Consider the following 25,925-nt stretch of genomic DNA (forward strand, 5'->3'; position numbering starts at 1 on the left):
CTGAACAGTGAACACTAAAAAGACTCATTTTACAACACATCATGACTCATTATAAAACAGCCAACGTAATCTGCTGGGATTGCAGTTTTGGCAGATGCTTAGTCCAGTAACTGAGCAGTTCAAAGGTCACACTTCCCTTCTATCAACCTACTTAATAAACTGCATTAATCATGTTAGCTGAATGGATGTGGAACAACAAGGTCTACTGAACCCTAGCGAAATGAGTGTAATTGTTCTAGCGGTGTGAAGCGGACAAAATAGCCTGCTCTTTTCGGCAGAAGAGCGATGTCTTACTGAAGTAATGGGGAGGGCAAAGCTGGCATGGCATGTGGTGTGGCGCCAGGGTGACTCACAGGCAATGAGCAGAGCATTCTGGGACAAACGAGCAGAACGGCGTGCATAACGTAATAAACCTAAAGTCTGCCTAAGCTATGGCCACTGGCCGTAAATAAGGATTCCCAAGAAGGCTTGAGGTCAGCCAGCCGTACACGTCTCTCAATCCCACTGAGAGTGCATCTCCATGAGTCTTAAGACATCCCACCACCAGGTAACCAAAGGAATCTGTTTTTATAAAATGTTTTCTCCTTTTGTCATACCACATGGTTGGAACTTGATAGCAACTAGTTTAAAACAGATCAAGCAGGGGAACTAATTCCAACTTGATTTGAGAAGAAAGGGAACAATGTTAAAACAAACTTCAAATTTAGTGCCAAACATTCCTCAAAGACGAATACACAGCAAACCTCAGATACAGGCCAAAGCCTTATATAAGCCTTAAAAATAACCCTCACATTTGCACAAAGATTATAGGATGACTGTGGTTAAGCCCACAGAACCTCTTTGTAATGCTGTTAATACTAGAAAATACACATTTGCAGTCAAAGTAGCTTTTCTTTTGAGAAACTGGCCCACTGAAGCGCCTTTGGGCACTGTAATCCTGTGCCACTTCCCTCAAGAAACCAGTGGTGCTCTTTCAGTCAAGCTAATTGAGACAAATCAGCAGTCCCAGCTTGAGTGTTTCACCAGCTGAGCTCTAAATTCTCTACTTCCAACAAAAAGCGAATTGCTCGTTCCCCACAGTACCTTAAAACCTTGAGAGTCCAAGCAAGAGAACCAGCTAACAGCGAATTGAAGATTAATCGCCATGGGACACTGGAGGACAAAAACTTTCTGTTATTTTCTTTGGTCAAAATAAATCTGCCAATGCTTGCCGTCATAATTTGTCTGTGCAGTTTTTAACGTTTTTCTAGTATGACCAGGTGAGAGGATAATGCTCTGGGTATGTAGTGGGGAAAAATCATTAATTATGTTTTTTTTTTTTTTTTTGGTCATAATTGTCCTACTAACTTTAATCAGTTCAACACTTGGAACTGCCCGGCCAAATTACGAAGAGAAGCAGCAGCTTTATTTTGCCAAATAGTATTACAATTGTAAGCATAATTATGCCTGATTCGGTGTAGCTACTGTTAAATGAATAGTTCACCCAAAAAATAATACTCTGTCTTTATTTACTCACCCTAGAGTTGTTCCAAACCTGTATGAAATTGTTTTCTCTGCTGAACAGAAAAGCAGAGATTTTTAAGAATAAGGGTAACTAAACAGTCGGTGGGCCCCATTGACTTTCATAGTATGGAAACAAAATACTATGGAAGTCAATGGGGTACATTCAACTGTTTGGCTACAACATTCTTCAAAATATCATCTTTTGTGTTCAGGAGAATAAGAAACTCATACAGGTTTGGAACAACTTGAGGGTGAGTAAATGATGACAGAACTATCCCTTTAACTAAAACTTAATTAATTGAAATAGAACTGACACATACATGCATACATACATACACACACACACACACACACACACACACACACACACACACACAAACAAAATATTAAATGAAAACTTTTACTTTAAATTTGAGTGAAGATTAGAAATGTTTTGGCAACTAACTAATGAAAAAGTTTAAGTATTAAAAAATTACTTAAAATAAATAAATTAAATCAAGATGAAATGAATAAATTGAAATATACAAAAATATTTAACTACAAATAATTAAATCAATAATAATAATAAATTACAATATAATTAAAACTAAAAATGGAAGCCTGAGAAAAAATGCTAATTGAAAATAATAATTAACACTACAATACTAAGTAGTAGTACTACAATAATACTATAAAAATAAAATACTATGAATAATACTTAAATAACACTTATTATTACAACTTACATTAACATACTTATTAAGTGAGGGGCAAAATCAAAACAAGCTGAGAACGGTGTTGCTAAATGAATTCATTGCCGTTTTATCAGTAAATCAAACTTCAACTTCACATCTGTCCTCTTGGCAAAAGCAAAAACAAACAGACATTTGTTTTAAATAGATTTAAATCAAAAAAGCAGATGCAAAAAAAAAAAAAAAAAAAAGAAAAGAAAAAGTTTTTCCCATTATAATGAGCAATTCTATCCACATTGCACAAATCTCTTTTTTGTGTCAGTGCCCTGTTGATTATTATAATAATATGTCACAGTTTTGACGTTGCTCGATTGCTGCATACCAGGTACTACACTGCAACCAAGTGCTCCAATATCAAGCAAATTCAATATTATTCCCAATTACCACTGATTACTTTTTGGTTTTCTTCTAAAGTTGCATCAGGTGCACTCATTTTGGCAGCAAGAACAGAAAATCTGTGGATCAGACTGCTTAAAAACTCACTCATTAGAAACAGATGTTATTACTGACAGACTTCTAGACTAATTTGAGTGCGTTTGTTTCCCCATTGAAATAACACGCACAATGGACATGTCTGTGATCCATTATGGTGCTCAACAGCTGCAAAATTCTGAGGATGTAGTGAGAATCAATTCAAGTGGTTGAAAGAAAAACTGGCTTTAAAGTTGTTGAATTTGAACTGACTGAAGATAAGGAGGGCAGCCTGCCTGCTTTAGTATTTAATTTAATGAACTTTGCTCGCATTGGAAGGTCAGCTTCACTGCCATGTTCACTCAAGAATGCCCTGGAAATCGATCATCCTAAAAATAATTCAAGATGTTAATGATTTGCCACAGCTGGCATTGTAGTCCACTTCCAATAAAGACTCATCTCAAGAGGAAATACGTCTTTTTAATGAGAATGAGTCATGCCAAGTACCACCGACCACATCCAAAAAAGACAAACAGAACTCTATCATGCTGCAGTTTCAGTTTGTCTCAAGCTTTATGGTGCATTGTAAGTCTAAGCACACAGTAAATGTCAAGCCCATTTATGTTCACCCTGTGTTAAAACACAAACCTGTTCTTTGAACAACCAAAATGACTAACAGTATATGAGACAGATATAGCACTCTAGTAAAATGATGACATCGGAATAGAAATATCCATAATTCTAAAGCTGAAAATACTGAATTATTTTAGACAGATATGCTTGCACTCTGTCACTGACTAGATATATTTAAAATAATGTATACATAGGCAACTTTTTACTGAAAACAAGACATTTTGGCATTATCAGAACCCACAAATATTCCCTCATTGCATTATTATACATCATGTAACATTATAGTAGTTTAATCTAGTACTGATATTAAAACTTTTTTTTCCCCCTCACACAGTAATTTTCATTTTGGGTGAATTATACTCAACACAGATCGTCACCATGCATGACACATTTCTTGCATTTTTGTATTGCGATATATATTGACACGATTGTTATACCCCTAGTTATTATTAACAATTTATTTTTGTATTCATTTACATTATGGTTAAAAAAAAGGGCTTTGGGCTTCACAATTATAGATGTTGATGTGGCATCATACTCACGGTCGGAGCTGTATTCAATCTGTGTGGTTACTGGCGGCGGCTGATGCTCTTCCTCTACTTTGGTTGCTATTGCCACAGCACCATTATTCTCCTGTTTGGCCTTTCGAACAAGCGCTGCCAACGGGTGATCTGGATCAATGACCTGCAGAGGCTATGACACATGAAACATGGTCAATGGGCTGAGCACTACTTTCCTCAGTATGTATAAATATATCCCAACCAGAAAATGTGTGTAAAGCTGTTTAAACAAAACAGAAAAGATGTATTTGTGATTTTGCACATAACCATAACTATACAATTGAGTTAAGTCAACAAATCAGGTTATAAACCTAGCCAGTATTTTGTGTTTCCCCTTGGAAGCAATGCACTGGAGCACATTGTTTTGTAGTGATTTCAGGTGGCTGTGTGGCAGATCATTTCAAAAGTCTTGCAGAGTTTGACTGCATTTAATTATTTGTCTTGTCCATGTGAGACACCGTTGCAATTGTGTATAAGGTAGCCAGTCTAACAAAGTAAGAAAATAACATACAGGGACGTCCATATTAACCAAAGATTTCAAGTCTGCACTCGTCTCTTCTCAGCACTTCCTGCCACTGGATGTCACTCCATGCTTTATAGACTTTAAACGCTGTCATCACTTCTGCTTGTTGCAGTCCTGCATGAACGGATCCTTTCCCTACCTGGCGAGACCACTTCTTTTTACACAAAGTGCTGAACAGGCACTTTACTGGAATCCCTTCTGTCCTCTAAGGAGGTGACCTTTTAAGTACTGTTCAACAGATGCAGACAGCTTCTAGTCTACACATGTCTGCACCGTACTATGACAAAACATCTTAAAAATCCAGTTTGCTTGACTTGTTCACTGAATAACAAACATGTATTTTACGAAACAACAGGAGGGTGAGTAAACAATGACAATTTTCTTTTATTTATTTTTTTCCCTGAACCATTCCTTCAACACAAGCTTATTCAGCTGAATCTGCAGTACTACTTGTCACCACTAGAGGTGCTTTTTTACAAGTGTGAGATCTTACATAAGCAGAAATGATTCCTCAAAAGGCTCATATTTCAAGCTTCCAATAAATGAGCTCTCTGGGTAAAAGGTTCTATCCTGTGTGTACAAAATTGCCTCCATTTTTAATAATTTCAAACATACAGACTAAAAAAAATGAAAGGGAAAGGACAAAATTTTAACAATATATAAGGTAAAGCTATTAGGAAAAGCTTATATTTTATGCCTTACAAAAACTAAACATCTGGTTCCCTGTAATGATTTAAATATGTCAACCAAGTCATTTAGCTGGCTTACATAAATAAGCTTGTGGAAATTGTGAGAATGATTTGTGATAGTCTTGGACGTATAATTTAAAATGAGGTGAATATTATAAACAAACCACCATATGCTATCATTTTTCCAGCAAATCTGTTTCTAAATTTATAGCTATCCTGGAATTTCATTATAGCTGTACGATTTCTTACCAATTAAAAACCTAATAAATGTATATTTTATAACATTTGTGAATTAAATTGTATAACATTATGACAACTTCTATATAACTGTAATTACATTTAATACATAAATAATAAATAAATGTAATTATATTGCATAAATTTAGTAACAGTAAGCAATATTTAACAATGTGTGCAATTTATTATTTTTAAATGCCCTGCAAACTTAATGCGGCATATATGATTAGCAATGTACTAAAACTGTATGCATTTACTGTACGATGTACCCAATTTTTGTGTACAGACGACAACGTTGTCAAAACAATCCCTGTTCACGCGGAATCCGCAAAAAAATGCTGTATTATGCCATCAGGCAAGTAGTAAATAAACTTTGTAAATACCACTTTGTAAATATTATATTATAGTATTATTATATTATACTATTATAGACGAAACATGTAATATGCATGCGTATGGCGTCAAAGTCGCAATTTTGTAGTTAACACAGAGACAATAACGGTACCGTTTTCAAAAACTTGCAAATCAATCTCGCCTAGGGCAACCAAAGGGCTAGAGCCGGCCCTGAAGTTATCAATAAACCATAACATGTGGGTGGCATTAATCCCATATTCTGGAAGAACCAGAACACACAGGTTGACAATATTCAAAAGTTCTAGTTTCCCGGCCCCCAAATTGCCGCTTTTGTTTAAATGAAAGGCCAAAACGAATACGTTTTCAGTTTTTAGTTGAATAAGGTGTCGGTGTAGTATCGTTTTTTTGTTTGTTTGTTTTTTTTGTTGAAAACTGCCCCCAAGAATGCATGACTAGTTACCTGATAAGTTATCAGGTAACTAGTCATGTTAAGTTACACCTGATAAGCTGCTAATAAGTTATCAATAAATCATAACATGTGGGTGGCATTAATCCCATATTCTGGAAGAACCAGAACACACAGGTTGACTAAGCCACAGAAGAACATGACACAGCGAGGGATCTCAAGCATAAGACCTGAGATGAATGTTCAACAGTCACCGTTTCTTTAGCAGCAGAAAGATTAATCTTTTCGAGATCTTTTGAAGCCAAAATATTATCCTTTCCGTTTGAGCATCTCACCGAGCTCTAGACTGGCTGTGAATGATTCAGACTGACTCAGAGCTGCATTACGGCTCTGCAGCCTTGGTTAGCGGTCGACTGGTATCAGCGGGGAGTGATGATGGGAGCTGTCTCCTATCGAAAGGTCATCACGACAGATGCGTCCAACTCAGGTTGGGGTGCTCTCTTCGAGGGCAGACCGGTCTTTAGCCTGTGGTCACACCAAGAGAAGCTCCATACCATAATATAAACTGTCTGGAAATGATAGCGGTTGAGAACGCACTGAAGCGGTTCCTCCCATTCATACAGGACCACCATGTTCTAGTCCGTTCGGACAACATGTCTGTGGTGTCCTACGTGAACCGTCAAGGCGGTGTCAGATCCAGGAAGCTCTGCAATCTAACAGAACGCCTCCTCGTTTGGTCTCAGCACCTTCTGCGCTCGTTGAGAGCTGTGCATGTGCCTGGCCACCTGAACGACGGCCCAGAAAAACTGTCCAGGGACATTATTCCCCTGGGGGAATGGTCCCTGCACCCCCAAAAAGTCCAGTCACATTGGCGCATTTTCAGCAAAGCAGAAGTCGACCTCTTTGCATCAAAAGACAATGCTCACTGTTCTTTTCGACCCAACATTCTTTTCGAAGAACGAGGACACGCCAACCCAAATCTGTATGCTTTCTCTCACTGTTGCCACAGGTAATCAACGTGGCTGTCACAAACAGCTCTGTGGCCGATTCCAGTGATCCTGCCAGAAGGAGTGATGAACATGATTACGCAGTCTAGAGCTCCCTCTACTAAAAATCTTTACACGTCTAAATGGTCTGTGTTCTTCAAATGGTGCAGCGACAAAAATCTGGACCCACAAACGTGTAGGGTCTCGCAGTTGCTTAGTTTCCTCCAAGAGTTGTTGGATAAGGGGAGGTCTCCCTCCACGCTTAAAGTCGGTGTGGGCCGATCACTAGTAAAGAATGAGCTTGTCATTCGCTTCCTTAGAGGGGCCAGGAGAATGAATCCCCCACGCCCTCCTATCAGTTCCTATGTGGGATCTTTCTTTGGTCCTTGAGGTCCTGAGAGCTTATGCCTTTGAACCGTTAGATTCCGTGGATCTAAAGTACCAATCACTCAAAGCCGTTTTTCTGACTGCTCTATCATCAGTCAAACGTGTGGTAGACTTACACGCGCGGTCTGTCTTTAAAGTCATCCTCAAACCTAGACATGGCTACATCTCTAAAGTGATTGGCACTCTGTTCAGAGCGCAGGTCATTTCTCTATCTGCTCTGCCAGCATCCGATAGCAAGAGCGATGTTAATCCCCTCTGCCCGGTCAGGGCGCTGAGGGCATATATTACACACTCGATCCTTTTCAGGCGCTCGAAGCAGCTTTTCATTTAGTTTGGTGGGCGCACCAAAGGTCTCAACGCCTCGAAACAAACCCTGTCCAGATCGATAGTGGAAGCTATCGCATCTGCCTACACGTCAAAAGGTCTGCAATGCCCTTTGGGCATCAGGCCTCATTCCACTAGAGGCATGGCCTCGTCGTGGGCATGGTCTAGCAGAATTTTAATTCATGACATATGTGTGGCGGCAAGCTGGGCCTCCCCATCCACCTTTGTTAGGTTCTATAACCTGGATGTTCCTGCCCTGCAGGATAAACTTCTGTCAGTATAAGTGAGATGCATGTTCTGTCCAGATCTCATTGTGTGCAGGCTACTCTCACATGCAGGCTTGTGCACAATTCAGAATTGAATTGAGAATGACTACTAAATTCCAATTCAATTCTAGAATTTGAATTGATGTCAAAAACAGGATCTAGAATTACAATTCGAATTTGAATTAAAGGAAGCAGAATTACAATTCAATAAAAATTCTAAGAAATTCATATAGATATTTTAAGAGAAGTGTTTAACAATGTAGCTTTACGTCAGATATGATTGCATTACATATTATATAAATTATATTAGTTTGAACTACCAGCAATGTTTTCCCCCAGCAATGAATGTTAGAACAAATAATAAGTTTTATTTATTGTAATTGTAGCGCCATTTCCCAGAATTAAAAGGATATTGCTTTACATTACATTCCCAAATTAAACTTCCTAACCCTGACTGTAGGGGAGCGTGGGGCACAACGTAATGTGGGGCTAGTTGTAACACACTTGTTTTAAATACTTCCACATGCTAGCATGACAAAACTTGTATTTACTAGTTTCCATTTCAACACTATACTGAAAAAAAATTGCGCCAAAATGCAGAGATCTTTGTAAGATATCACTGAACATTTATTTAACCATAGCAAAAGTACATATCTTACCTAAGTGAATTTTTTTATCTCTAATCTGTTGTTTAATAGTTGATATAGTTCTTTAATGATTCGTTAAGACATTAGCAGGGTTTAAACCCCAGTTGTGCAGTTGGGGCATGTAGTCACACTGCGTTACAATGTGCCCCTATTAGAAATATGCTATTATATTCTATACTTTTATGAATTCAATTGAGAAAACATGAGAAACATGTAAAAAAAGACTGAGAGTCAATGTTCAGAAATGATTGATTATTATTTTGTTATTATAGCTGTGTTTCCTGTGTGTTTGTTGTCAATATCAAAAATTAGATTATTTTTAATTATTAAAAAAATGCCATTATTTTATATGAAAAAGTTAATAATTGTATTTTATTAAGAAAATATTTTGGTTTGACTTGTATATTTTTGATTAGATCAGATAGCATTTTAAGCTGTTATATATGGTGATGTTACAGTGTATCCCTCACATGTTACAATGTACCCCACCTATGGGGCATGTTGTCACATTTCACTTCCATTCTTTCAGGGGAAATCAAGAAAAAAGTATACACTGTATTAATAAAACAAAACCACATAATTGTACTAGACATGTGGGAAATTAATGTGGGAAAAAAAAATAAGCACTCTAAATAGATTTGCACAAACTGAGAAAGTCAAAAAGCGTTACGTTGTGCCCCGCTCATGTGAGATTCAACACATTCTTTCTGTTGTGTGACTGTGTGGAATTTCTTTGAATTGCCATGAATTTAATTCCACTTCCTGTCATTCCAATTCAAATTCAACTTCATGGGGGGCGGAGTCAATTCAATTCAAATTCCAATTCATGAATTGAATGGAGGCCAATTCTGAAATTCTGAATTTTGCACAAGCCTACTCACGTGGCTTAGCTCTCCTGGTTGACCAGCACTCCATGCTTATACGGACGCTTATACAGACGCTCTGTATTCCCTATGAGTGATTATGAACTTGTGCCGGCCTGCATTGCTGCCGCTTTATTCCCTGTTTATATGGGATCTCCGGAATTCCCTGGGACTCATGAAGTGGATGTTTGGCATGCATGGTGTTGACAAAGGGTTCCCGTAGCGTAAGCTAACTTATGCAATACGAGAGAACACATCGGTTACCTACGTAACGTAACCTCGGTTCTCTCTAGAAGAGGGAACGAGTATTAAGTAACCCGCCGTGCTCGCGCCACAAGCGACTTTCACTTCAGTCGATGAAAACCAGGTAGACAGTCTCAGAGCCCTGCTTTTATATTCTAAGCCACGCCCATTCTGGAGGGCTAAGATGCGATGAAGTTGCGAGCGCCCTTCATTGGACGTGACGACATTCCGGGCTCAGGGCAGCCTGCTCCAGGTCTGCTAGCTGCTGCAATGCATTGACAATGAATACAAAAATTAAAGATAAATGTTTGGCTTCAATATCTCAAAAAGATTAATCTTTCCCGTAGCATAAGCTAACTTACACAATACTCGTTCCCTTTTCTACAGAAAACCGAGGTTATGCTAGGTAGGTTTTATCATTTCTGAAAAGTCTGGCAGTATTTGACAGTAATACCCATGCCATGAGTGAGCACCTATAAATAAATTAAACACGTATTGCAAAAGTTAAAGTTCATGATTGAAAAGCCAACTTATACCATCAAGCCAAGAGCTGAAGACTTCTATTAGGAAACCAAAATCAGACAACATTAGTTTATTTTACAAGCTTTTATCTCCAATGTCTATCTGTGCCATCTCAGATTAAACATACAGAATATTAAATGAAGAACTCAAAGCTATAACCATCTGATGATATCCTTATTTGAACAAATATGTAAGAAGGGAACACTTTGATGTCAGATCCTTTCATATCAGGCCCAGTTCTGCCAAAAAAATACAGCTTTAGAGCAATCTGACACTAATTTTGAAATGGATGGCTTTCAACACTTAGCAATTAAATTAGAAAATAATGGTAACCACCCATTTAACTGGGTTAACTGATTGCAAATAAATGTGTTTAAAGCACAGTGTGCATAGCAAAAGGCTAAATTGGATGTCAATCCTGTTTTAGTTATGAAGACCCATTTTACGGTGTTTGATACAAGGTGCAAGGTACATAATAAGTCTGAAAATGTCAAAAACATGTATTAATATTTCTAAGCAGCATGGGGTATGTTTGAAGTCATACCTTGATTATTTCCTCCAGACGAGAACACTTCTTGGATGCAAACAAACTCGGGTGCAGGTAGTTTCCATCCCCATCATCATCATCATCAGAATCATCTGACTTTGATTCTGTTTTACAAAAAAGGACCAATTGTTTGGATTGTTAACTTCAGAACTTGGGTTCTAACTTTAGAAATGTCACATTTGTTCAGATCTGTTCGTTTATTTTAAAAACAATTGACTCTTGTTAATTTTTTGAATACATACATAATGAGAGAAATGCACCCAGAGGAAGTCCAAATCAAACAGAATTCGCAACCCATTTAATTTGTATAATGGTGATATATACCATTCAAAAGTTTGGGCTTGTTTAGGTTTTTTGGTTTGTTTATAATGATGCACACCAGTGAATTGTGGGGGGAAAAAACTGTAACACATGAAAAACTTACCCTGTTGCTGGTCCTGCTTGACCTCAGAGGCCGGTGTGTATCTCCCCTCCTTCATAGCTCGTAAAATATGTTTGTAGTAAGGGTTCAGGTAGTGGTCGAACCGCAGGAAATCAAACTGGGAGTTCCCAGACTGCTTTGCCTTCAGCACAATTTCAAATTGGGCCCCCTGCTTGCATACGAAGTTGGCGGTGCGCTCAATAATAGCATGCGTCTTGATGGTCGCAGGCTGAAATAAATGGCAAAGAAATGGGGTAAACAAGACTGAAATTATGAAAAAGCTTATAAGAGAATATATGCAATTAGAAAAAAAAAATGTTTTATATAAATAAAGATTAATTAGAAAATTTGTATAGTAAAACTGGTAAAGAACAATGATTTTATAGATACTGCAGTTCTACACACAAACAATTGATGCGTCATGAATCTAACCAGGGACGTCATTAATTCATTTCCAGCTACACACACAGATTTAAAATAGTCACAAATCTTTCAAGCTGCAGACAACATCATATTCATGTGCTGAACTGATTTATGGCAATGCCATATTTTAAATGACAAATGGTTCCAATAGTGTCACAGTTGTGAAAATGACACGCATCCCTCATTAGAGGGAAGTATGAATATTGCATGAGAACTTTTCAAAGGGCTGTACTTTGGTTCCAATGTCCAGGTAAATAGAGAATATATTGCTTTCAAAGCTCCAGAGACAATGAGAGTCAAATAATGACTTGCTAATTTGAAGATAAACAACCCAACGTTTGTCTTCAAAATCGGATTCTTTTGTAGCTTCAAGCTAGGTGCTGTACAATAAGCAAGGTAATCAGAGCAGCTGAAGATTAATAATTCACAAGGCTCCGTCAAAGAACCTCACAGACTTGAAACTAATTGGGAATTTCAAGTGTAAGAAACTGAAGGCTTCCACTTATATTCCAAACTCGAGACGAATATCACTCCCACCAACAAAGAAAGAGAAAGGTTAGGGTTGTTGTTTTGTTTTCACGACAAGTGGCTCACTGGATGGATAAGTATTCATGTTGTTTCCAGTAGGCCTTGGTGGGAAAGTGCTGACAAATCCTTGGTTTAAGAGGATAAAGGAGGGGCACAGACACTCCTGAGCTTTTAGAGAAGAATAATTTTGTTGGATCAACTTTCTTTCAGCTACAAGGACTGTAAAAAAAAACATCAGTGATTGTTTGTGGCTCTGAAACGAGGGATCCTGCAGTGATAAAAGCCCATATTGACGTTAGCATCCCACTATGTCCACTGGTTATACAAAGAAATATCTTTATAGCTTAAATCAAATCTTCTGAATAGAAAAGAACAGAGAATAAATTCTTATTTGTTAGATAGTCATAAATTGCCTCTTGCCAAGTCCAAAGCTACACATTTTCGGTTTAAGTTAACAGACATCCAACAACAGAAAACCAAATCAAGTACATATTTAAATCAAAGTAGGTAATGGTGATTATAAGTAGGAAAGCACAATATATTGGCCCATGTTGATTGTCTGCAAATATTAGAGACTTTTATTTTACTTAATTTATCTGCATCGTCATTATTTATTAATTATATAAAATAATGTAATAAGTAATTTTAGTATTTAATATACTTTATTAGATATTTCCCCAATTTGAAATTTGAAAAAAAAAAAAAATACAATTTACTAACAATATGCAATATTTATAAAATCTATATATGAATATCCATTTCATGCATATTGTGATGCTAAAATTCACTTACAACATTTAACAATAATTGATTTTAGTTTTTGGTGTTGTATTGTTGAATTTTAATTTAGACATAATAGTACAGAAAAGCCATAGGCCATTTATCTATAAAAGGCCATAACAAGAAAATAAATACTATCTTATTGCAAAATAGGTATGATTCATAATTTGTTTACCAGCTCTACATCTGGAGGGATGAGGAGGCCAGGGGGCGCCACAAACGGCTCCTCACTCTCTTCCTCCGCTTGCTCTTGATCTGAGAGAAGGACAAAGGTGAGGGGAAAACAGAATGAATAGACAAAATCAGATCGGCAAGGCAGAAGAAGCATAAAATAATCAGAGGTGCAAGGGGGGTAAATCAGATGTAAATATGAAGCCTCTATAAGTAAGGGCACTTTAAAAGAACTGGAGGCTCTTTAAGTTTCATTTTGAGTTACTCCAACTTTCTGAGAGATAACAAGCCCCGTCATCTCTGTTTACTGCTGCTGCCTTCGTGCACTCTTCAACCCTTGGCCTCCATGAATTGGCCAGGACAGATTAAGACCAAATAAAAATTTGATGCTGAAGTCTCGAGCTGGAAATACATTGCTGGTGCAATAATGTGCAAGAACCAAAGATATTGTGGGAGATGAATCGAGATGTTACAAGTGGTACATTAACTAATCAAACAGCCCTTCTAAACCTATCCAACAAATAGTCAGTTGTCATGTGGGCTTAACTTTTTTACGTTGATGATAACAAAAGACAACAGCAATTTCAGCATCTCACATAGTCTCACAAAGCTAGATCTTTGAGTAAACGGCATAAGGTCAGGTCAACAGTGCAGATTATTTTGGCCAAGAGCCATGCGCACAATGAGAACAACATGTTCTCACAATCTCTTTTGTTTTTTATGTTTAGATCATACCATAATTATATACACTGCCATTAAAATAAGGCGTTGCTTTGAACAGAAAACCCTGGAGAACTACGTAGATGAAAATGTATAATCAAAAATAACAAGCACTGGAAATATCATAGATATAAATAAAAAAAAAAAAAAAATGCTGCTCTGCTCGTGGATATCAGGTTCTTGCATCTAAATTCCTTACACAAAAATTCTAAATATCTTTCTAAGATGCCATTAAACTGGCAAATCAACAAAATGACTTCACCTTCACAGGGAATTGGTCTATAAACCCGCACCTTGATGCTCAAAACTTAAGTTAAGAACTCCTCTAGTAATATTCAACTACAATTACAAATAAGTTTTTTTTTTGTTTTCTTTTTTACTTTAGAATTTCTAGGCACTGGTACCTTGTAAACATGATTTTATTTCCAAGTGAACTGATAAAAAAAAATCGTGTTTGGCCCTAATTTTTGGAAGTTGTGTAAAGGCAACCAATCAGATCACAGCCTGCGACATTGAAAAAGTACTTTCCGGCCTGTGGGGCGTGATGTCTGAGGCTGATAATCGAGAACAATCTTACTCTGATGAGGGAGGAAAAATGCTGTCTGGCTTCCAGTTCAGCTCCTACTAAAATGATGACTTCATCAGTCACAGTGAGAAAAATAAATCAATGACACTAGTTGACTGTGTGTATGTGTGTGTGGATAAGGACTGTGTGCCAATAGACCAAGTGTTTTGTTCTCTACAGAGTACTGTTACAAGCAAGTGTGAATGAGAATTACAAAAGCATCGAGGGTGATTACTTTTTGTTTTAGAATCTCATTTGTCACCGAATTTCCGCTCAAGACGAGCTTTGAGGACTCAAAACTAATTCTAGACTTCAGTGTTTATAAAGCAATAAGCCGTAGAGTGTGATGTTTTTTGCTAAAACTCTTTAGTGCTGAACCGCTGGACCTTGCTCGTCATTAACAGTCTCTACATATCCACTGCTTGCCACATTCATTCTCTTTAAAAAACATTGAGCTTTTCAGTGCCTTGAGGCACAAAAACTTATTTGACCTAAGGGAAATGGCCTCATTTCATCCAGGAGAATTTTGAAGTTCGTAGGCTAATGTCTGAGAAGAACAGAAACTTGTCAGAGAAACCGAATCTCATTAGGAAGACTCAAGCGGCAGTTCAAAGTAAGTATGTGGTTTTTGAAGTTGTGTGGTTTCTAGACTTGTACGGTTCCCACCTGCTTCTCTGTTGGCCTCCTCTTCCTCAGTGGGCTGGGAAGGGTCGTAGTAGTCCGCACTGTAACGGAAGGCCACTGCGCTGTAGGTGCCTTCATCGGCCAAAGCTTCGCTCAGCCTTTTATACTCCTCCTCTGCAAACAGAACAAAAGATTCTCATGAACAAAACTTAATTTCTGCAAATTAAATGTAATGTTCTACACAATTTTACTGCTGATTCACATTGCCTTAAAATTTGAAAATTCTAATGTTGGGGCTTAAACACTGATCCAACTAATCATTATTTGACTAGCCAACCTCTTTCTAAACTATTTTTCTATCTTTAGATGTCCTCTCTATTTTTAGTTTACATACACTGTTCAAAGATTGGGCAAGATATTGTTAATGCTTTTGAAAGAAGTCTTTTATGATAACAATGGTAAGAAACCAACAGTTTTCTATAAAAATAATATGTTATTTATTACATGTGATGGCAATGCTGAATTTTCAATTGTTCAAACATTCAGTGTCACATCATTTTTCAGAAATCATTCTAATATGCGTCTTTGTTGCTCAAGATATATTTCTTATCAAGGTTGAAAACCGTTGTAGTACTTGTTATTTTTGTGAAAACCATGATATTTTTTTTTTTGTCAGGATTTTTGGATGAATAGAAAATTCAAAAGAGTTCATTTCAACAGTTTATTTGACATTGATTTATTTATTTATTTAACAGATATCTTTTGTAACATTATACAATGTCTTTACAACAACTTTACAACAACTTTTTGGCAATTTCATGCATCCTGGCTAAATAAAAGTATTAATTTCTGAGTCTAAAATTTTCAGTAGTGTTAACTTAAAATAAAAGCACTTAAATAATTTCTCTTTAAGAAAATTAGCAATAAACGTTCACTTACTTGCATTATGAGTTCTTTAATTTTTCTGCACCATTCTATTAAACGTATAATGTGCCGTTTACACTACACTCGTGACTTTTACAACTAAAAACGGAATAATTTTATACGACAACAGCGTTTTGGGGGCCTAAAAACACATTTAAAACCTGGTTTAAAAGGTCAAGTTTTTAAAACAGTACGGTTATTGTCTTTTGTAAACGTATTGTGAAAACGAAGACGTCACTTGGGTGCGTGTTAAATGTTCAGTCTATAGGCACGTGGCATTTCTTTACAAAGTGACATCGCCAACTACTGCCCTGGCATGCATAATACAACGTTTTTAGATGTTTTAGCTGATCCATGTGAACAGGAATCTCATTAAAAAAAGTTCTCGTCTGCACGAGAAAAATGCAAAGGAAAACTTTTCCATTTTTAGTACATCGTTTGTCATATAAATGTACCCTCAGACTGATCTTTTTTACATGTAGAATAGATCAGGGGTAAAAAACTGTTTCTGAAGGGAACTGCCCTGCAGAGTTTAGCTTCAACCTAAATGAAACACACCTGATCCAGCTCAACAAGTCATTCAGGCTTATTTGAAAACTACAGATATTTGTGGTGGAGCAGGGTTGAAACTAAACATCACTAAACAACTAAACTAAACTAAACATTTGATGGTATTTTGATACTGGTATGATAAGAGCTTTTGAAGAACTTATAAAATGTGTAAAGGAGTCAAAACAATGGCAGGAATTCATCTGTCAAACACTGGTCTGCTGCAATAGACACGGTTCTGATGCATCATCATGACTATGACGAGAAAAAAAAACACTGTCCTTTTAGAGTCGCATCTAACGAGCATGTGCCATTTTTGGTTCGTTTCATGTCTGGGTTGCGTTCCCTCAACACACAAAGAAGCTGTCCAACTTTATACTCCAAATGCAGCACAGAAACTGTATCGATTCTCATGCATAGTTGAAAGAAAACAAAGTGTGTGCTGATGACAGTGCAGTGGCAAAGCAACTCTAAAACAACTAAAACATACACTCACCTAAATACAGTTTACCTAAAACTGACCTTCATATATAAGAAACATATATTCATACCAATCTGCACATCCAAACAGCCACACGATCTCACTACAGAATCACAAATACTAAAACTGCAATTGAGCAAAAGGACACTCCAACATGAAACAATCAAAATGCTTTATTAGAGTTTACAGGGTGTTAATGTAGTCAGATTGATAAAAGTTTAATGAGGTTAGGTCACATCCAAAGGGCAAACACCATCAGCAAAATACATCATAATGCACTCCCACTTACTGCACACCTCTGTTTAAATATGGTTAAACTGTCTATTGCGCTAAGGAAAATTACTTTTGAACCTTGTGATGCATATGCCAAATTATTGTAATGTGCTATAATATTAGCTTGCCCTTGTTTCGTCAGCCTAGCCCGTAAGACTAACTAGTTAGTTACGAAACAACATTCTGAAAATGTTAAACATTCCAACATAAGTGATTGAAAAAACAGATTGTTCCGGCTTTAAAATGTGATTTGGAAAAGCACTTGTAAAATACAGTAGCTTTATATATACACATAGATAGAGTTTAATGACATTTTTTGGATGATATTTCAGTACATCCAAAGCAATATATAGCTGATTGCTTATAAACATATCTGATGATTTAAGCAGTCTTGGGTTAATTCAGGTCAGGTGTTACTAGGGTTGCACAGTATACCCTTACTGAAAAAAATCTGGTACAATATCATGACTATGCTCATTTTGGTGCTTGATATACTGCTGTTCCAAAGTTAATCGCTATGTGACAGTGTTATCCACACACTGATGAGAAACTGGCAAATGTGACAGAAACAAAATGGATCAAACAAATAAATCTCACTCTTCATGATAGTTGTGATGACGAAGATATAAAATTTGAGAATATCATGAACATCAATATGTTAATTCCTCCATGTTTATCAGTGCAAATGCTCTGTAAAGAGCAAAGTATGCAGCGTTGAGCATCGTAGCCAATCACAGATATACCTGTTGTTAAGCATGTGAACATTAGTTTGAACAATCAGATGTGTTTATTTATTTAGCCATACAGCTAAAAAACATTGTATGTATAGAGGAAACTTATGGAGTTTAGGAGCGCTGAGATTCAGTGATGGCCTCTTTGTTTGCTTTTTGTATACAATATGCATGGACCATGCAGCTACCTGCCCATTGCAAAGTTTCTGAAATAACAGCCTTATTTAAATGCGGGATTGAATCTGAAACTGTTGACACACTAGCTGCATTTCCATTACAGATTTGCGCAAAACTTTTGTGACATTTTCTAAATGACAAACTACAAAATGACACCGTTTCCATTAACTCTTGTTATGCGACTGAAACTTATTTTATCATCTCGTGATAAGTCATTCCAATAATTATGTTCCAACCATTAATTGGTATGGGTTTAGATACATCACACCAGAGACTATTTAAAGGACTTTGATCACACCCATCGTACCAAAGCCAAAATTATGGTAGGTAGATAGAGCCAACCCTAGGCGTTACATTAATGCACTTCATTGAACAGTTTGTTGGGTGTAGTCAAGTAACAAACTTGATTTTGAACAACATTCTACTTGAACATGAGCATTCCAGAACAAGCTTTAACAAACACAAAACAAAACAAGGAACCAGTCTGGTGACCTAATATAACCCAACAAGAACACTGACATTCTGCAACTTATTTTATTTATTCTAAAAAACAAATCATGTCAGTTTAACACTCTTCATATAAAAAATCCTAACCAAGTACCTTTCACTATTCATGAAACGTAATACAGTCAAAAAGATATTAGAGGAATGCACTTGAAGTCTGACTGCACAAGTCGATAACCATGAAAAGCATGATTTACTGAAGAGCGCGGTTTGTCCACTTAGACGAAACAAGCTAGATTCATTATTTCCAACTGAAAAGGTCATCAAAAAAAGTGCCGATATAAAATGGTCTCTTCATGCTTTTCTACTTTTATATAGGCAATACATCCCCATAAAAAAAGCCTCACAGGGAAAACAAGAAAACATAAAATATGTTGTGGTTTCAGAGGTAACAGAAAAAGTATATAGTTTATGAGTTAATAAAATAGCACAAAATGCATTCAAATGGGTAAAGTGGGGTCCAAAGTGATTTGTTTTTTGTTTTGTTTTTTTGCCACCATGTTATGAGCATTTGAGTATATTTTAATAACACTAACATGCAAAAGTTTGAGGTCAAAATGTTTTTAAAAGAAGCTTATGCTCACCAAGGCTGCATTTATCTGATCAAAAATACAGTTAAAAACAGCTATATTGTGTAATAATCAATTTATTGTCATCAATAAATGTTATCTATTTTAATATATTTTAAAATGTAATTTATTCCTGTGATGGCAAAGCTGAATTTTCAGCTTCATTACTCCAGTCTTCAGTGTCACATGATCCTTCAGAAATCATACTAATACATGTGCTGCTTAATAATTTTAATTTTAATTTTAATAATTTTTTTGAGTGATACTATTAAGGATTTCAGGATTCTTTGATGAATACAAAGTTCAAAAGTACAGCATTCATTTGAAACAACCCTAACCCTAACTTTTGAACAGGTGTCTCCATTACCATTCAAAGTTTGCGGTCCTTTCAAATGGTTTACACAAAAATATTAAGCAGCATAGCTGTTTTTTTTTATTGTATTTTTAACATCGATAACGCTAGTCCACAGCTTGTTGCGTTTCCCTCTTTTCCCCCCTCACTTTTAAATCACCTATAAATGCCTGTGTGTGGTCATGCGCATTTTACTTTAGTTTCCAAATTGCTTGAATGGAGGACTCATTATTCTTCTTAATGAAAAATGAAATGTGCTTATATTATACATAGAAATTTTATTGACAAAATGAATAAGCACAGCATACACCACACTAATAAATGAAATCTGACTCCTGCTGCTGATCTGTGCTCAGGCTCACGCTGAATTGAGCAGACGCGGTTAGTTTTAATTGTAGTGCCTGTTCTCTAACTGAATGAAATTATTTGCATTGCTATAAAAAAATGTGAACGACAGTGGGGACAGTGGCGCGATAGGAGTCGCGAAGTGATGTAATAGATGTGAGGTAGAACACCACCTATCTGCAGCAAGCCTATTACATAATAGTTTTTTGCCTTTTGTTTCATAATAAATTAAATGTTTATAACCATTTTTCTTATTCTTAAAGTGTGGCATAAACAGGACAGGTACTATAGTATCAGCGCAATATACATTGGTTAAAATCAAAAAAAAAAAAAACTTGAATATTTTGATTATTCTGATTGGCAGCCAATCAGATGTTTTAATCGTTATTATTGAATTCAGCACATCAAAAAAATTAATAAATAGCACATTTTTTCTAGATGACTAGATGACTTAAAAAATAGATGACTTAAATAGATGGGCTAGATGAAAATAGATGGGCTAGATGACTTAAGAAATAGCAGTAAAACAGTGTAATCAAGAAAATGTTTCTTGAGCAGCAAATCAGCATATTATAATGATTTCTGAAGGACCATGTGAGACTGAAGATGGGAGTAATGGCTACTGAAAATTCAGCTTTGCCATCACAGGAATAAATTACATTTGAAAATATATTCAAATAGAAAACTGTTATTTTAAATTGTAATTTCACTATATTCACTAAATTGTAATATTAGATTTTTTTTAAAAATACAGCCTTGGAAAAAACAAAGAAAAATAAATAAAAGGTAGAGTAAATAAAAAGTATTTCTGAATCTCTTATAAGTATAGTATTTGCTTAATGAAACATGTTTTCTTGAAATAATGATTAAAACAAATATTAATAAAATGTAATTTAACAAAACAAAATAAACTATTTATAAATCAAAACTTTAAAAATACTGTTGACAAAAATTATTTTTGAAGAAAACTGAAAATGATTATGAAAATCTTTTTGAAAAATGCTTTAAGAAAAAAAAAATATTTCAATAAACAATGCCTCAATGCATCCAGTTGCCACTGAGTCAGAGTAAAACTGACTAACACATACAAAGAAATAAAACTAAAGCATAAAGCTGTGTACAAAAAAATCAACACTGCACTCAAGCTGAGTGACCTGACTTCACAGGTTTGAATTATACATAAAAATTGACTGAGATCATAGATCGTTGTGCATTTACCTTGTCTGGCCTCCTCTTCCAGCAGATCGGTGTGCATTGCCAGGTACCTCTCCTCATCACACAGAGCCTCTATCCTGGCCTCCTCCTCAGACAGCTGGTAGTCGTGATTCCACGAGCCTGCGTCATAGTCCGAAAGATCATGTAAATGACCACGGCCATCGTACCTGCAATATGAATCATATGGTTAAAGGTGAGAGGAAATTAACATTGGATTACATACAACAAATACTCACCACACTGGAGAACCCTAAAAGTAAAGCCTTTTGTTGTATATTCACATATGGTTTTCTTTCAAAATTCTACTTTGCTTACAAGGATTGCATGAGAAGATGCCTGGGCAACAAAAGGCAGATGGCCTATATGATGCACCCCAGAGGGCATACGGCTCAACAGGTGAGTACACTTGCATGATAAACTTATCAAATCCATCTAATTCTTCACTAAAACCATAAAAAGACGCAACAGGCGAATAAATAAATCTAAAACGCAAACAACAACTCTCATCTTACCTTGCATGGTTCAACAAACCATTCCAACTTGTACCCTTGTCAGACAACTGAGACTTATTGAGACAACTGCCATCATCATTCCTACATTTACTGCAAAAGAAGTACATCCACACAAGCCCGAGCACATAAATACCTATCCGTAAGAACCCATATGGAGGAAATTTTCCTGCGCTCGCTCCTGTATTCCACTTCTCAGTTCCAGTTTCTTCGGCAAAAGAGAGAAGTGGGCGATGAGGTGGCAATCGGGGCCTGGAGGGACCCCTTAGCCTTAATTGCTGAGGAAATAAGTTCTGCATTACGTGATAGAGAGACACACACATACACATTGGAAACAAGAAACAAATCCATGCAGATTAAGGTGGCTCAATGCAACCCGATGCGTTTCAACACACTCCTGGCTCATTACCAATTTTCCTGTTTTTTTGTTTTTTTTTTAAACGTCTGCAGCTGAACTGGAAAAAGTGTTGAGGAGAGAGAAAACAGATAAACAACACAATATTTGACTGACTACTTAAAAGTACTTCCTGCAAAAAAAAAACAATGTTAGACTTTGGACCTATGCACGAAGACAGAATTCATATAATGGGATTCCATTGATAGATCACATCATATGTGAGAACCACCTTAATGCACGGACTAATTTACAGTAGCAGGCTTATCTAACGTGAATTTTCTGTGATTTGCATTTAATCTTATATAACAAATGTGACCACAGCAAATTCACTAAGTGTTAAGAAGCAGAGGCCTCACATGACCAGTACCAAAGGTTCATAGTATGCTTCTAATTGAATTATTCTAACCACCAAATAAATAAATATATAGCCATAGTCAATGTGACTTTTATATTTTAAATTATATAATTGAGGGCGCCATGTGAGCAAGGACTCTGCCTTGGATTTCAAATTTCCCCTAGCCCTGAAGACAAAAAAAAAACATCATAAACCACCCTAAGCTGGTTTGCTGGTCTCTCAGATGGTTTTAAAGGTGTCTGTGCACTTTTTAGCTGGCAGGCTGGGAGACAAGCTGAGAACCATCTTGGCCATGCTGGAAGACCAGCTTAAACCAGCTAAGACCAGCAAACCATCTTAGGCCGGTTTAAAGTTCTTGTTGAAGCCATCTGACAGTTATGTCATTGCATTGAGCTTAAAAAAGAATCACAATCCAAGCAAGTTATCTTAGATCTGTCATTGTCAAGTTCCTTTTATTCACGTTTGGCCATGTAAACATCACACAATGCCATCAGCTCCTCCTGTGCTGCAAAACAACAATACATCCAAGGTCCCTTTGGAAGACATTAAGTTGGTTAAGTAATGATTCCCATTAGGTTTGTTTAACCGACCTATCGATCATGATGTTCTTGTCCCCCATCCATGGGATGAGGTGTTTGCCCTGCTCGTGGTAGCTGGCCCTCTCATCGTCCCGGAACAGCTTACAGGCGTAGCCGAACACCAGCAGCTCCGCATACTTGCTACTGTCGCTCTGCTCCTTAGCCGCTTTATTATGATCCTTCTTGCTTCCCCCGCGCCTGTACATTCCAGATAATATCCACTAGACACGCAAAATGAGCGATAGACTTTTAGAGATGTATTACCATTTCTTTAAAGGTGAGAGAAGTGGGATAATATGTGCTAGCTAGCAATTGCTCCAACACATATCAACACACTGCTGAAACAAATATGGCGTGTTGAAGAACATTGCGTTTCAGAGTTGCAGATTCGTTACATTGTGTTTCGTTAAACCTAATGCAGTTCTGTCGTTTTAGTTTGCAAAGACATTTGTATGTGATATGTGGGTAGTTTATAATATTTTAACATTTTTAGTATGCTTTAAAATAGGAAAGATGGATATTATTCTCAGTCAAGACGAAAATGTCAACGTTAAAGTGAAATTGAAGCCGAAACCTTTGCCAGTCCTTTTGGAAAACCACCATTGGACCAATAGACGGGCTTACAACACTCAGAAACACATGAAAAACTACCTAGGATAAAACACAAACCACTAAATGTATACGAGGGCTGACAAAGAAGTGAACATAGCAGGGAGCAAATACAAGGCAAACTTGACAGACAGGTGCAGATAATAGGAACAAACAAGGACATATTCAGAAATGAAGGAAACCTTAATAAACAGATTAGGAATAGCTACATGAATTTAGGGAAACAAAACAGAATATCAAAAATAAGAGTCCATAATGGTGATACTTTACATGTTTTTGTAGACGGTTGGCTGATTTTATTCAGGCCAAGTTAATAGTCATGTTCCAATTCCAATGAGAGGTGCAGTCATGCTGCTAAAGGGATGATTTCCACAAATCACAATGGAGAAATCAAATAATTGGAAACCTTTAATAAAAATATAACCTCCACATTTGTGTTTTTAAACCTTCCAAATGCAACATTTGCATTGTTACGATTGCTTGACTTATGTCAGATTTATCAAATATCTGTGAAAATTGAAACTGCCACAAGCCGTTAGTAGCTCAACTTGTTTTACAGCAGTTAAACGTTCCTTTAACATCATGATTTTTGTAAATAATGGTATCTACATTTCAATAAAAATGACATTAACACGTTTAAATGCCTTAATAAAGAAAATAATAAAATAAAACGAAAAAAATGTATGCTAGTAAGATTGATGACACATTTATTATCTCAGAGCATCAGCTAATATATTTCACCATTTTTTTTGTTAGTAAACTTCAGACATCTCTGACAATTAACACCTCACAAATGGTTGTCCATGAGCGAACGCTACGTAATGATTCATAAAAGTATGAGTCCAAATGCATAATTTGCATTGTTACCATTGCTTGATTGCTTATATTTGAGATGTCAGATTTGTCAGTGACAACTGAAACTGCACAAGCCATCAGAAGCTCAACTTGTTTTGTAGCAGTTAAACGTTCCTTAAACAGTTCAAACTTCAAAGTGGAAACAGTTCCGTGAGCAGCATATTTGTGCTTAATCGTGTCGGTTAATCAGACGATTCCTCTCAGATTATATTTGGCACAAAGCACAAACTCTCGCAAGAGATCACGTTCACATACAGGGGTTCTCAACCTCTCCTGCAGGGACCCCCTCGTTTTAACCCTGAAATGGCACACCTGATTCACATCGCTTCACTCTGAGATCCGCACCATTTATTCTCATTCTAGTATTCTCATAGTAGTCTATGTTGGCTCACATGTGGGGTCAGTCACTGCAGCACAATGTGTGATTGGGTAAATCTCTTTTCCATCTAGAACACTCCTTTTTTCTTTCCTTTTTTAACTTTTAACTCTGTATTTGGTAGCCAGTGTTACCCCAATATGCACATTTGATTTGTCTTTAAGATTCAGATTGAGGAAATGTCATGCAGCTTTTTATTATGAACAGAGATAATCAACGTTTTTTCTGGTGCTCCTCACTTTCAGTTTAGCCAGTAAAATGTGAACACACGTGATTTTTTTAGACCATCTAGTAACTTGTTTGTCTGGTTCTGCATTATGTAAATACAGATGCTGCTTTCTCTTTTAAAAAACATTTAGCCGCATAATAATTTATCATGTATCACTATACAGCACAATCACCATTTATAGACCAGTCAGAAAATATCTGTGAAAACAAATGCAAAGAAAAGTGGTGGGTATGACCGCAATGTTTTGTTTAACAGAATGTTCCGTAAACGGAATGCAAAAGAAAAGCTTCATTATTATTAATGTTTCAGATATTGCAAATAATAATGATGATTTCATGACAAAAACTCTATAATTGCTGGTCGTTTTAATAGAGAATGCAGGGAAGATACATTTTGCCACTGAAGAACACAGGACACATTCTGAAACATTAAAACAGTTCAAACATTCGAAGAGTCCAATTTTCAGCCATTATATGTCATATTTTTTTATTAGATATCCATGACACGCAGACTGATATTTAAATTCATATTTAGATATAATTGAGCAAACCAGTGACGATTGAAAAGTTAATATTTATAGACATTTTTAGAAGGACATACCTGTTGAGAGAGTGTTAGATGGTTGAACTCCATAAAATCAATAATGAGGTGGATTTGAAATTATTTTTTGACAGAACTGTTTACAGATAATAATAATAATAATAATAATAATAATAATAAAGGAAATAAAAGAAGGTGCACAAAGAACCAGTGGTTCAGTTACTATAAAGGATGATATGGTTCTAAATAAAACTTACAAATTCATCTTTTTTAGAGTGTATTTTATCAAGTTG

At 36.4% G+C, this 25,925-nt stretch overlaps 1 protein-coding gene across 2 annotated transcripts in view; it reads right to left on the minus strand.

The window, feature by feature from the left end:
• Positions 1 to 23,376, minus strand: part of sfswap (splicing factor SWAP) — a 96,134-nt gene extending 72,758 nt beyond the window's left edge. For both annotated transcript variants that reach the window (XM_039687985.2, XM_039687984.2), the window contains exons 1-7: positions 23,036 to 23,376; positions 21,188 to 21,351; positions 15,107 to 15,238; positions 13,160 to 13,239; positions 11,257 to 11,482; positions 10,830 to 10,936; positions 3,821 to 3,971 (exon numbers count right to left, since the gene is read on the minus strand). In XM_039687985.2, the coding sequence (XP_039543919.2) occupies positions 3,821 to 3,971; positions 10,830 to 10,936; positions 11,257 to 11,482; positions 13,160 to 13,239; positions 15,107 to 15,238; positions 21,188 to 21,351; positions 23,036 to 23,229 (1,054 nt within the window). In that variant the 5' untranslated portion in view covers positions 23,230 to 23,376. The remainder of the gene's footprint in view (positions 1 to 3,820; positions 3,972 to 10,829; positions 10,937 to 11,256; positions 11,483 to 13,159; positions 13,240 to 15,106; positions 15,239 to 21,187; positions 21,352 to 23,035) is intronic.
• Between the last annotated feature and the right edge of the window lie 2,549 nt (positions 23,377 to 25,925).

Source organism: Pimephales promelas, chromosome 19 (genome assembly GCF_988280905.1).
Source record: "Pimephales promelas chromosome 19, fPimPro1.hap1.1, whole genome shotgun sequence".
Taxonomy (NCBI): domain Eukaryota; kingdom Metazoa; phylum Chordata; class Actinopteri; order Cypriniformes; family Leuciscidae; genus Pimephales; species Pimephales promelas.